This window comes from Ictidomys tridecemlineatus, chromosome 12 (genome assembly GCF_052094955.1).
Source record: "Ictidomys tridecemlineatus isolate mIctTri1 chromosome 12, mIctTri1.hap1, whole genome shotgun sequence".
NCBI lineage: Eukaryota > Metazoa > Chordata > Mammalia > Rodentia > Sciuridae > Ictidomys > Ictidomys tridecemlineatus.
Window position 1 is genome coordinate 90,966,633 of NC_135488.1, and position 12,052 is coordinate 90,978,684.

The 12,052-nt window shown below is 36.2% G+C and overlaps 2 protein-coding genes across 9 annotated transcripts in view; one reads left to right on the forward strand and one right to left on the reverse strand.

Moving 5' to 3' along the window:
• Positions 1-2,447: 2,447 nt before the first annotated feature.
• On the reverse strand, positions 2,448-11,073 carry Morn2 (MORN repeat containing 2). Of its 4 annotated transcripts, none has more exons than XM_078029331.1 (4): positions 10,936-11,073; positions 6,927-6,980; positions 4,200-4,336; positions 2,448-2,679 (listed from the first exon to the last, which is right to left on the reverse strand). In XM_078029331.1, exons 2-4 carry the CDS (start codon positions 6,939-6,941, stop codon positions 2,577-2,579), a joined length of 255 nt encoding a protein of 84 aa, XP_077885457.1. In that variant the 5' UTR covers positions 6,942-6,980; positions 10,936-11,073; the 3' UTR covers positions 2,448-2,576. The 4 variants fall into 4 exon arrangements, with proteins under 4 accessions (XP_077885457.1, XP_013213704.1, XP_077885458.1 ...); XM_013358250.4 differs by lacking the exon at positions 6,927-6,980 and adding an exon at positions 6,347-6,453 and having other exon boundaries at positions 10,936-11,067; XM_078029332.1 differs by lacking the exon at positions 10,936-11,073 and adding an exon at positions 6,347-6,453 and having other exon boundaries at positions 6,927-6,945.
• The window catches only part of Dhx57 (DExH-box helicase 57), a 46,533-nt gene continuing 45,506 nt past the window's right edge, over positions 11,026-12,052 (forward strand). For 2 of the 5 annotated variants that reach the window (XM_078029328.1, XM_078029329.1), the window contains exon 1: positions 11,170-11,438. The gene's annotated coding sequence lies outside the window, so the exon portion shown is untranslated. The other 3 variants (XM_078029327.1, XM_040271117.2, XM_078029326.1) reach the window with 3 other exon arrangements.

The window sequence follows — 12,052 nt, forward strand, 5'->3', positions numbered from 1 at the left end:
TCTTAGAGTAGATGTTTCCAGTTTTTAGTTGTTGAATATCATGTTAGCTGTGGGTTTTTTATATAAAACCTATATTATATTGAGATAGTTTTCCAGTTTGTTGAGAATTTATATCATGAAAGGGTATAGAACTCCATAAAATGCTTTTTCTGCATTTATTGAGATAATCATGTGATTTTTTTATCCAATGTATTGTAATATGGTTTATCATATTGATTGATTTTCACATGTTGAATCATCCTTGGTTACCAGAGAATTGCATTAGCATTCTTGTCTCTTGTGTTCTTGAAAGAGGTTTCAAGCAAGACACAAAACATAATGAAAGTATAGCAACGTTTATTAAGATAAAAGCCATCCCCAAGGAAGACAGTGGGTTGTCTCAAAGAGATCTACAATTCACTTCTTTGTGATTTAGTTTTATTGGAGTAGAGAAGTTGTTAGAAGATTTTGCTTAAGTATCACCTCTTGGCTCTGGATTGACAGATTACATTCCTAAACCTCTACTGCATATGCTTTTATCTGTAGGTATCTAACTGAAACCCAGGGAAGAAAAACTACAGTTACAATGATATCATAAAGCTATGTTAACAATCTAAGGGCAACTCTCAGTCATCCTGGCCCTGCTGGCAAGTGCTAATTGGAACTTGTTTTACAGAATTTATGGTCCATGGGCTCCGGTCTTAATCATCCTGCTTTCCTAGATCTGGGTATCTCTGTGTTGTTTGTGCAGAGTCTTAAGATGATTTTTAGCAGTTAGGCCCTTCTGAGAAAACATATCCTTGTTATCCTCTGGTTCTTAACCCCTGAGTCCATCTATCTTCCTCCTGTTGAAAAGGGATAATTTATAGAGCTGAGATCAGGCAAGGGTCCTGAAGTAGCTATCTTGTCAGAACTTGTGGTGCCACTCAGAGTTATAGATTAACTGATTTACCCTGTACTAAGTATTTTCTTAAACCCCTGACCCACTGTTCATGTGTAACCACTACTTAACATTTGCCTCCCAGTGATAAATCCCATGATCATGGTATATGACCCTTTTAATGTGATGCTCAAACACAATAGAAAATCTTTATGACATTGATCTTAGCAATGATTTCATGCATATAACACCAAAATCATAGGCAACAAAAACAAAAAATGAACAAGTGGTACTACATCAAACAAAAATCTTCTGTATAGCAAAGCAAACAATCAACAGATTGAAAAGGCAACCTATGAATTGAGAAAATATTCACAAACCCAATATCTGATAAGGAACTCTGAACAACTCAAGTAAAAAAATTAACAACTCAATTTTAAAATGGTCTAAGAAAATTTTTTTTAATAACAGTATTGAACCCAGGATGCTTAACAACTAAGCCACATCACCAGCTCTTTTTTATATTTTATTTAGAGACAGGGTCTCACTAAGTTGCTGAGGCTAGTTTTGACTTGTGATCCTCCTGCCTCAGAGCCTGTTAGGATAGCTACTCTCAAAGACAAAAGACAACAAACCAGGAACAGTGAACTATGCCTATAACAGTTACCTATGAGACTGAGACAGGAGAATTGCTTGTTCAAGGCCACTTTGGGCAACTGAATTGAATCACATAATGTATTCAAAACTATATGATAATGAAAATAAAATTCAAAAAGGCATAAGTGAGTGATAGTTTTATTGGCAATTTTGTGGAGGTTATGTATGAAGTCATTTCAGATAACAAATTTAGCTGCATCAAAATTTAGACTGGGGAAATAGCTCAGTGGTAGAGTGCCCCTAGGCTCAGTCCCAGTATGTTAAAAAAGAAAAAAACAACAAAACCAGACAATAAATGTCAGTGAGGATGTGGAAAAATTGGAAACTCTGCACATTGTGGGTAGGAATATAAAAAGTTGCAGCCACTATGGGAAATAATATGGGGATTCCTCAAAATATTAAAATTAGGGCTGGGGTTGTGGCTCAGCAGTAGATCACTTGCCTAGCATGTGTGAGGCCCTGGGTTTGATTCTCAGCACCGTATATAAATAAATAAAGTTAAAGTCCGTTGACAACTAAAAAAATAGTTTAAAAATTTGTTTCATGTGTATTTAAAAAGAAGGTGAATAAGCTATAGAGAATTATACCATATTATACCTGAAGTCAGTAATAATGTGTTGTACACAACATGTTTGTTAAGAGGGTAGACTTCATGTAAGCATTATCACAACAATAAAAAATTTCAATAGGGACCAAATATCTGCATACTTACAAAGGATAATGCAGGGAAATTTTTTTCTCCAAAAATAAACATAAAAGCACAAACTAGGGGAAAAAAAAAGATGACAAAATCCAGGATTGGAAAATTAACTATTTAATTAATAGTTAAATTAATATTTCTGCTGTATGGATTAAAATAAGCAAACTCTGAATTGAATCACATAATGTATTCAATGAAAATAAAATAATGAAAATAAAATTCAATAAGGCATAAGTGAGTGATAGTTTTATTGGCAATTTTGTGGAGGTTGTGTATAAAGTCATTTCAGATAACAAATTTAGCTGCTCTGCTTACAACTAAAAGCTTCAATTGCCACATTTAAACTTCAGAGCAGAACATCTACATTTGGAACTTTAGTCTCAGGCCTGGAGCGGCTGTGAAATGGAAGTTACCACTCCATTCTAGTCCATAGATATCGGTATATTCCCCTTCACCTTCAACCCTGCAATAGTGAAAAAGAAATTTGTGTGTTAATCAAGATGAAGAATCTACAGACTGTCTAGCACATTACACCCTATGTGTGAAGCATATTTTTCCATTTTCAAATTTGGATTTAAAATGCAGAATTCTCCTTTCATATTGTATTTAAAAAAAAAAAACAGTGTCCCAAACAAACACAGTCATTATAAAAATTTTGATGTCCAAGATTTTAGGATCACATAAGCTCACTTCATATAAAACCAAAACAATCAAAACATGAAAAAATTTATATTGGTTATCTGGCTTAATTAGTTCACATATTTATTTAACAAATATTTCTTGATCATCAGCTAGGTTTGACGTGATATGCTCTGTGCTATTTTGTTTTGTTTGTTTTTGGAGTGAGGGGTACTGGAGATTGAACTCAGGGGAACTCAACCACTGAGCCACATGCTTAGCCCTATTTTGTATTTTATTTAGAGACAGGGTCTCACTGAGTTGCTTACAGCCTTGCTTTTGGTGAGGCTAGCTTTGAACCCCGATCCTCTTGCCTTAGCCTTCTGAGTTGCTGGGATTACAGGTGTATGCCACCATACCCTACTGTACTGGTATTTTCTAGGGCACTTTGGAGTAGTAAAAATGCACTCACACAAACAAACAGGCTTTATCCTACAGATTAGATTTTTTTCTCCTTTTATTTTTTTCCCTTTTATCAGTTGGAAAAGGTAATCTGTTGTTGTCACAAAATTAAGTCAAAATAGGTGAACATTTGTCAGCCCACCTCAAAATGTATTCATATCAACCACCTCAAATTTTAGAAATAAGATAGTAGTATTTATAAATGAACTTGAACTTGAACCTCCAGCTAACATGGCATGGTATTCAGTGTGTAGTCAAGCTTGCAAAGCTTCATTCATGTTTTATTTCACTTTTATGTTTCTATAAGCATATGCTCAGAAAGGGCAATAATGAGTATGCTTCTACAAATTGAAAATTAACTAATTTTGCTCAGATTTTAAAAATTAGCCTAATAAGATTAGGGATGTAGCATAGTGGTAGAACACTTGCCTAGCATACACGAGGCCCTCCCTGGGTTCAATAACCAGGATTGCAGGGAAAAACAAAATTAGCCTACTCAAAAGGTATGCATATGTCAGGTCAAAATGGAATAAATAATTATGAAATTACCCCCAAGACTACTTTAAAAATACATCAAGATATTTCAAGTGAAAATTATTATTGGCCTAAATTTTCTTAATAATTGCAATAAGTTTTCTATCTGCAAATTGACTACAAAAAATTCTATACTAATAGAGAAGTAAAGGGGATAAACGAATAGTCTAATGAATTATCACTAAAAATGATATTCTCTTTTTGAAGCTTATGATGGTCCTAGCCTCTCTTAAAACACTCCCAATCCTCTAAAATAACAAATCTTAAAACTAAATACATTATCAAAGTATATTTAGCATTAACTAAATATAATATTTAAGCAAGCAAAGATTATTTTTTAATTATAGTAATTTTTAAATTTAAGCTTACCTATTTTCATTGAAATTTCCAGTGTACTTTGCCCCAGTTGGGAATGTGTAAGTTCCTAATCCATGAAACATATTGTCCTTAAATTGTCCTTCATATACTGCTCCTGAAAAATGCTCAAGTTTTCCAAAACCATTCATCTGTTTGTAACAAAGAAAATTCCCTCAGAAACAAAAACTTCAGTTTCCCCAGAGCCTTTAAAATATATATATACATATAAATCTAACATTAAGTCATGATTTCGTGTCACCCTTTATTTCCACAAAAAGAAACAAATTTGCCAGGTGTGATGGGGCATGCCTATACTCCCAGCAACTTGGGAGGCCAAGGCAGGAGGATCACATGTTCAATACCAACCTAGGCAATCTAGTGAGACTCTGTCTTAAAATAAAAAATAAGAAGGGCTGGTATGTAGCTCAGTGGTAGTGTGTCCTGGGTTCAATCCCTAGTCCTGGGGGAAAAAAAAGGACAAATTTATTTGTCCTTCCTCTGTATCTGTCTGTGAAGCCTACAGAATCAAATGTTCTCATACTGAGTCATTTGAACACATGGGAGTCCATGATGATTTATTAGGATCCTCAAGATATATTAAATACATCAAAAATCTTCAAGTTTAATTAGCTCAGGAATAGTATAGTATCACTAGTTCAGGCAATAGTAGAGAGCCATATAGAATGTGAATTTGGATTCAAGTAAACCTGAGTACACATTCTTGTTTTATCACTTACTAGCTGGGCAAGAAATCTGAGTCTGATTTCCCTCATTCAAAATAAGAGTGTTAATGGCATCTATCTCATGAGATTGTTTTTAGGATTAAGTGAGAAAATTATTAATGGGTTTTACTTTACTTTACAAACAAAGAGATGAGAAAGATACACGATTAGCCCTCTACATGAGTTTAATATTAGGCATATGTTAACGTATGTTAAATATAATTATTTATTATTTTTATTGTTTGGTCTACTCATTATATATATTTTTTATTAATGGTAAAATGTATGGAATCATCTAGCCTATAGGGTTATTCATTTACAATCAGTATTAAAAACAATAATAGATCAATAAGTATATGAAAAAAATGTTCAACTTCTAGTAATTAGAGAAATGCAAATCTCACTCCAGTCAGAATGGCAATTATCAAGAATACAGCAATAACAAGTGTTGGTGAGGATGTGGGGGAAAACATACATTGTTGGTAGCACTGCAAATTGGTGCAACCACTCTAAAAAGCAGTATGGAGATTCCTTAGAAAACTTGGAAGGGAACCACCATTTGACCCTTAAATTTAAGCTTACCTATTTTCATTGAAATTTCCAGTGTACTTTGCCCCAGTGGGAATGTGTAAGTTCCTAATCTTTGGTCTTTACATAAAGGACTTAAAATCAGCATTCTATATTGAAAAGCCACAAAAATGTTCATAGCAGCTCAAATTACAATAGCTAAACTGTGGAACCAACCTAGATATCCTTCAATAGATGAACGGATAAAGCAACTGTTGGTGTATATACACAATGGAATATTACTCAGCATTAAAAGAGAATAAAATTATGGCATTTGCAGGTAAATGGATGGAGTTGAAGAATATCATGTTAAGCAAAGTAAACTAATCCTAAAAAACCAAAGGCTGAATATTCTCTCTGATAAGTGGATGCTGATTCATAATGGGGACAGAGCATGGGAAGAATGGAGGAACTTTGGGCAAGGGGTGAGAGGGGAGGGGAGGGGGTATGGGGGCAGGAAAGATGGTGGAATGAGATGGACATCATTACCCTAGGTACATATATGACTGTATGTATGTGACTCTACATCGTATACTACCAGAGAAATGAAAAGTTGTGCTCCATTTGTGTACAATGAATTGAAATGCATTCTGCTATCATATATACCTAATTAGAATAAATAAATAACAAATAGAAAGAAAAAAACAACAATAAACTGGGCATAGTGGCTAACACTTGTAATCCCAGATACTTGGGAGGCTGAGGCAGGAAGATCCTAAATTGGAGGCCAGCCTGAGCAATTTAGTGATATCCTGTCTCAAAATAAAAAATAAAATGTCTTGGGAATGTAGCTCAGTGCTTTCCTGGCATGTGTGAGGGTCTGGGGTCAATGTCAACAAACAACAAAAAACCTCCAAACAACAATAATACCTTGTCATCTTTCCAGTTTCCTGTGTAGACAATCCCATTAGGAGTGGTATGAATACCTACTCCATTTCTCTCATAAATTCCAGAAGATGTTCTTATACATTCACCATCTAAACAAGGGAGAAATACTAAAGATTTTTAAATAGGACTTGTGTTTGACTAAAAAAAATATAGTATTAATGTCTGGGGAAAAGCCATGAGTTTTTTTGTTTTGTTTTGTTTTGTTTCTTTTCTTTTTTTGCAGAGGGGGTGTTTTGTGTTGTTTGCTTTTTTTTTTTTTTTTTTTGGCTTCCCAGCATTGAAATCAATGACAGCAGAGATAAGACAATATATGAACTCAGAACATCTTGTAACCACTGAGACCCAGGACCAAAAAGACTGGCAGATTCTATAAATTTCCAAGGCATACGATCTAGATATAATGTTGGAATTTTGATTTTAAATCTGTTCATCTATTAGGATTTCTGTTATTTTACTTGAAATAATATCCCAATAGCAGTTTCATAAAATGTGAGTCTCATTTTTTTTATTCTTAGGTTATTTAATATTCTGCAGAGGAAAAATAATTGAAATGTATGCTTACCATACTTGTCTCCATTAGGAAATATAAAATTTATCTTGTACACTTCTGAAGTTGCTTTAAAAGATTTAAAAAGAGTCATATAAGTTTAAATATTTTGTGTCATAAGACCTATAAGTGAGGGTTAAGCACTACCTAAATAGACTCAAATCACAATAACACAACTATATTACTTGGTAGTTTCATGTTTAATGTAGGGTTTTGGGGAAATAAATAATTTTGACTAGATGAGTGATCATTTAATATAACAACTTTATTAATGTGTAATTTACATATCACAAATTAATCCTTTAAAGTATATAATTCAATATTTTAGTATATTGAGTATATAGAGTTGTGCAACTATCACCACAATCTAATTTTAGAATATTTTAATTACCCCCCAAAAAAATCCTGTGCCCATCAGTACTCACTCACCATCCCCCTCAAAACTCCATTCCCCATTACCCACTAATCTACTTTCTATCTCAATAGATTTGCCTATTTATTTCTTAGAAATGGATTCAATAAATGGTCCTTTGTGATTGGCTTCTTTCACTTAACATGTTTTCAAGTTTCATCAGTTTGTACCAAGTATCAAAACTTCATTCTCTGTTCCTTCTTATTACCAAATATATTGTATAGAAATAGTGAATTCATTACTTGATGTACATTTAAGTTGTTTCTAGTTTGAGGCTGTTAAGAATAATGCTGCTATAACATTGATGTACAAATTTATGTTCAACAGAGGTAAGATGGTGAGGAATATTTGATTAGGAAATAGGAGGAAATATAAAATATAATAAGTGGGGAAGGAGGGAAGTCTAAGTAGAGTGAGTCTGGAATGGAGACCAGGTTTAAAAAAGGAAAAAAACAAGACCACAAGACTGAGGGGAATCTCTGTCTCTGAACCCTGGAACACTTAGTACACTAAATGCAAAATGTAAAAAAAAAATATATTTTTTTCCAAAACTGAAGAAAATATATAGAGAATAAGTGAACTCTAACTTCTTGGACAGTAGACTCTATTAAGATGTTAGTCAAAGTGTGGCCTATGCATAAGAATCGGCTTGAATATCACTAAGTTCCTAGGCGCCACCTCACATCTACTGAATCTCTGCATAGGGTAAGGGAATAGATAGTTTTAATTTAAAAGTTAACTTAAGTGCCAACTGAGAAAGGTTGGAGGCTCATCTCAGAGTTAATAGCACAATAGGTTTAAGACTTTAAAATACTGTAACATCCTCAGAGAGAAAGAGGAACAGACAGTTAAGAATCAATTAGCAATCATCTGATTCAAATGTACGATATGTCAAGATTATTGTACTGTCATGTGTAACTAATTAAAACAAATAAAAGTTAAAAAAAATAGAATTAAAAAAAAAGAATCAATTAGCAAGGAACTTAATAATAAAACTGGTGAAATAAAACTTTAAGAAGGATTGGATAATAGAGTGGATTTAATTGAAAAGTAAATTAGGGAACTGGTAGATTAGGTTGAAAATTTTCACAGAAAGTAGCACAAAGAAAAATTCTAAGATAATGGAAAATAGATCCAAAATACTTAATGCCAGTTTAATAAAATTTCTAGGGGGAAAGAATAAGGGGAGGACACAATATTTGAATAGTCAAAAACTTGTTAGACCTGAAGAAAATGAGTGTTTAGACTGTAAATGAATACTAAGTAAACTGCACAGGTAGACAATTTGAAGTAAAATTTAACAACATAGAGACAAATGCCAATTAGGCAAACAAAAAACAGATTACCTATAACAAAGTAAAAAGAATAAGAATCAGACTGACATCAGCAATAGTGGACATTAAAAACAAAAATGAGATGTATTTAAATCTTTGAGGGGGGAAATTATTTGAACCCAATGCTCTACCCTCAGCAAAAATATCAGTGCAAAGTGATGGAAACTAAACTATTTTTTGGACGTGGCAGAATTCAGAACTTAGTACACACACTTTGTCTTTGAGAAATACAAGGAAATAAACTCTAATAAGGAGAAAAATGAATCCAGGAGAAAATAAGAAAACAAAAACAAAATGAGGAACAAAGGAATTAGTAAAAATGCATTTTTATTTTATTTTTGAGAAAAAATACTTTCTGTTAAGTAATATTATTTTATGTCATTAGGAATTTTATTATTATTAACAACCAGGGATTGAACCTAGGGGGCGTTTAACCTCTGACCCACATCCCCAGTCCTTTTTTATTTTATTTATTTATTTGTTTGTTTATTCTAATCAGTTATACATTACAGAATGCTCTTCGATTATCCAACACAATTGGAGCACAATTTTGGACTTCTCTGATTGTACCCAAAGTAGGGTCACACCATTCCTGTGTCCCTACTTTGGGTATTTATTTATTTATTTATTCTAATCAGTTATACATTACAGAATGCTCTTCGATTATTGAACACAACTGGAGCACAATTTTGGACTTCTTTGGTTGTACCCAAAGTAAGGTCACACCATTCCTGCGATCATACAATGTACCTAGGGTAATGATGTCTGTCACATTCCACCGTATTTGTCACCCCCATCCTTTTTTGTATTTAATTTAGAGACACGGTCACAGTGAGTTACATAGGGCCTTGCCAAGTTGATGAGGCTGGCTTTGAACTTGTAATCCTGTCTCAGCCTCCAGAGCTGCTGGGATTACAGGCATTCTGCACCCAGTTTAGGAATTTATTATTAAGAATAACTTTTAAGGGCTGGGGCTGTAGCTCAGTGGCAGAGCGCTTGCCTAGCACGTGTGAGGCACTGGGTTCCACTCTCAGCACAACATAAAAATAAAATAAAGGAATTCTGTCCATCTACAATTACAAAAAAAATTTTTTTAAAGAATAACTTTTAAAATAGAGTATAATTAAAATTCTGATAACAATATGGAAGTGCTGTGAGGAGTAGAACGCAATCTTGCTGAAATTCTGACCTTGTTTGGGGTTAAATATAGACATCAATTACATTAAATCTTAGAAGAATAAAAATTTAACTATATTTGTTCATTTTTTCCCCAGTCATTCTGATTTGGCTGTAGAGGTAAACAGATATGTGTCTTCAAAATTTCCAAGATACAGAATTGCTTTCTGTGTTTAATGATCTAGACTACCAGATGTCCTTGTAAAAGCTCCAGCAGCAATACTGTACTTTTTTCCCTGCAACACACATCTCTTCTTTGGCTGGTTAACTCATCCTGGAGGAGTTGGAAAGTAAGAGTGTAGTATTTAGGGGTTCGGGCATGCCCTGGCATTAGGCCACGTAGGTGAATGGGACTCCCCCTTTATAGTTGGACAAATTAGTTATGTCTCAATTTCCTCATCCTTAGATTAAATGAGCTAAACCACATAAAGCACTAGGCTAGTGTCTAACTCTGTAGGTATTAGCCATTGTTATCCTGTAGCACCAATTCAAGAATTGTCACAAGAATTGTCAGTCTCAAAGTCTTCTCGTTTCTCTTTCCCCCCAGATTCTTTTAAGAAGCCCCCACAGTACTTAGGGCTCTATTAAAACAATGCTTTCGTGTCAGGATTCCCTATCACACCCACCTCCTCGGGACAGGACTCGCGGGTTAATCAAATCTTTTTTGTCCCCCTCCTGAGTTCAGTGTTTAGTATTAATATGAACGGTCTATTTAGCGAATGAATGGCACTTAGGAAGCGGTCATTAAATGTTTACTAAGCAGAACACTAAATGCAATCGTAAAAGACACGGAACTATTTTCAATTGCCCTTAGAAAGTTCCACATTCGAAACTTTGGAATGTTGGAACTGGATGGAACCTCAAAGATCGACACCATCCGGCACCATGAAGGAAACTGAAGCCCAGAGAGGCTGGCTCTTGCCTAAGGAATCACAACGAGGAATTCGGGCTGAATCGATGTAGAATCCCCCCACACACACACACCGCAGTGTACACAGATTTGTCACACCCGGTCGGGAGTTACAGGGCCGAGCTCTGGCTCCCAAAAGTTCTATTTACAGGTGCCCTTCCCCGCCAGGGCCTTGGGAGGAAGGACACTCACTTGCTGGAGAGAGGTCGGAGAAACTTTCTTGACTCCGCGATTCCCCTTGGGCCGCCAGCTCTGCGGTGTGGAGGGAGCAAAGCGCTAGCCGACACAGCTCCCAGAGCGACTCGGTTGCTTGGGCAACCGGGCAACCTCTCACCCGGAAGCGAATACACGATGAGCCAATCAGGAAGCGCCGAAGCTGTGCAGCCGCAGCTGGGCCGCCGTGGAGCCGCTCCAGGTGAGGTCCGTGGGGGTGGCCGAGTCCAGCTGCGACCTCTTACCCCTGGGCGCCGCCTCCCGACAGCCGGGAAGCATAGCTGACCTCCCTTAAGGCGGATCAGTGGTGTGTGTTTGTGTGCGTGGTTTGTGCGTCGCCCCAGTTGTCAGTGTGCGGCCGCCTCCCTGCTCCGAGAGTGGTCAGCATCTGAGGAGCATCCTGTCCCGCTGTGCCCCAGCCTGGTCTGCCTGGCACCAGTGTATCAGGACCAGCGGGATCCCAGGCCCTGGGACCGGACCAGGTGGGCTGCAGCGGAGGTTCTCCACGCTCAGGCTTGAGGCGGGAGAGCGGATTCAGGCTTGGAGCGGGGTTGGATTGGAGGGGCTCAGACTCGGTTTCCTGTCTCTGTCTCCATTTCGAGTCGAGTTTAACTATTTGGGGAAAGGATTAGGAGCGAAGAACGGTACGTGTCTGGGTAGCTGAATGGAGCTGGATGATTCTTTCTGGTCCGAGATTTGCATGAGATAAAAAGGGAGTGTCTTCAGTTTTCTGTGCCCAGTTTGGGGCGATGCTGTACATGGGAGCCAAACTTGGGAGTGAAACAAAGGATATTCTTCGAGCCAAACTTAGGTGAAGAAAGATGGAATCTTCCCAGGCTAGATGGAATAGAATAGTGGAATCTAAGCCTGTGGATTGTACAACATATTTCTTATTCTCCCAAAATGTCTGGGAAGAGAGTGATATTGAATACAAAGACAGCCAGGAAATCTATTCAAAATTTTATGTGCAAAATTTCAGATCAAGTTGTAAAGGTAACATTTTCTGGATTGGTGAGAGACAAGTTGTTTTAAATCAGTTTAGTATCTTGCTTTTTTCCTAATGTTTCTCAGTACACAAATTTACCTGGACTGGGTG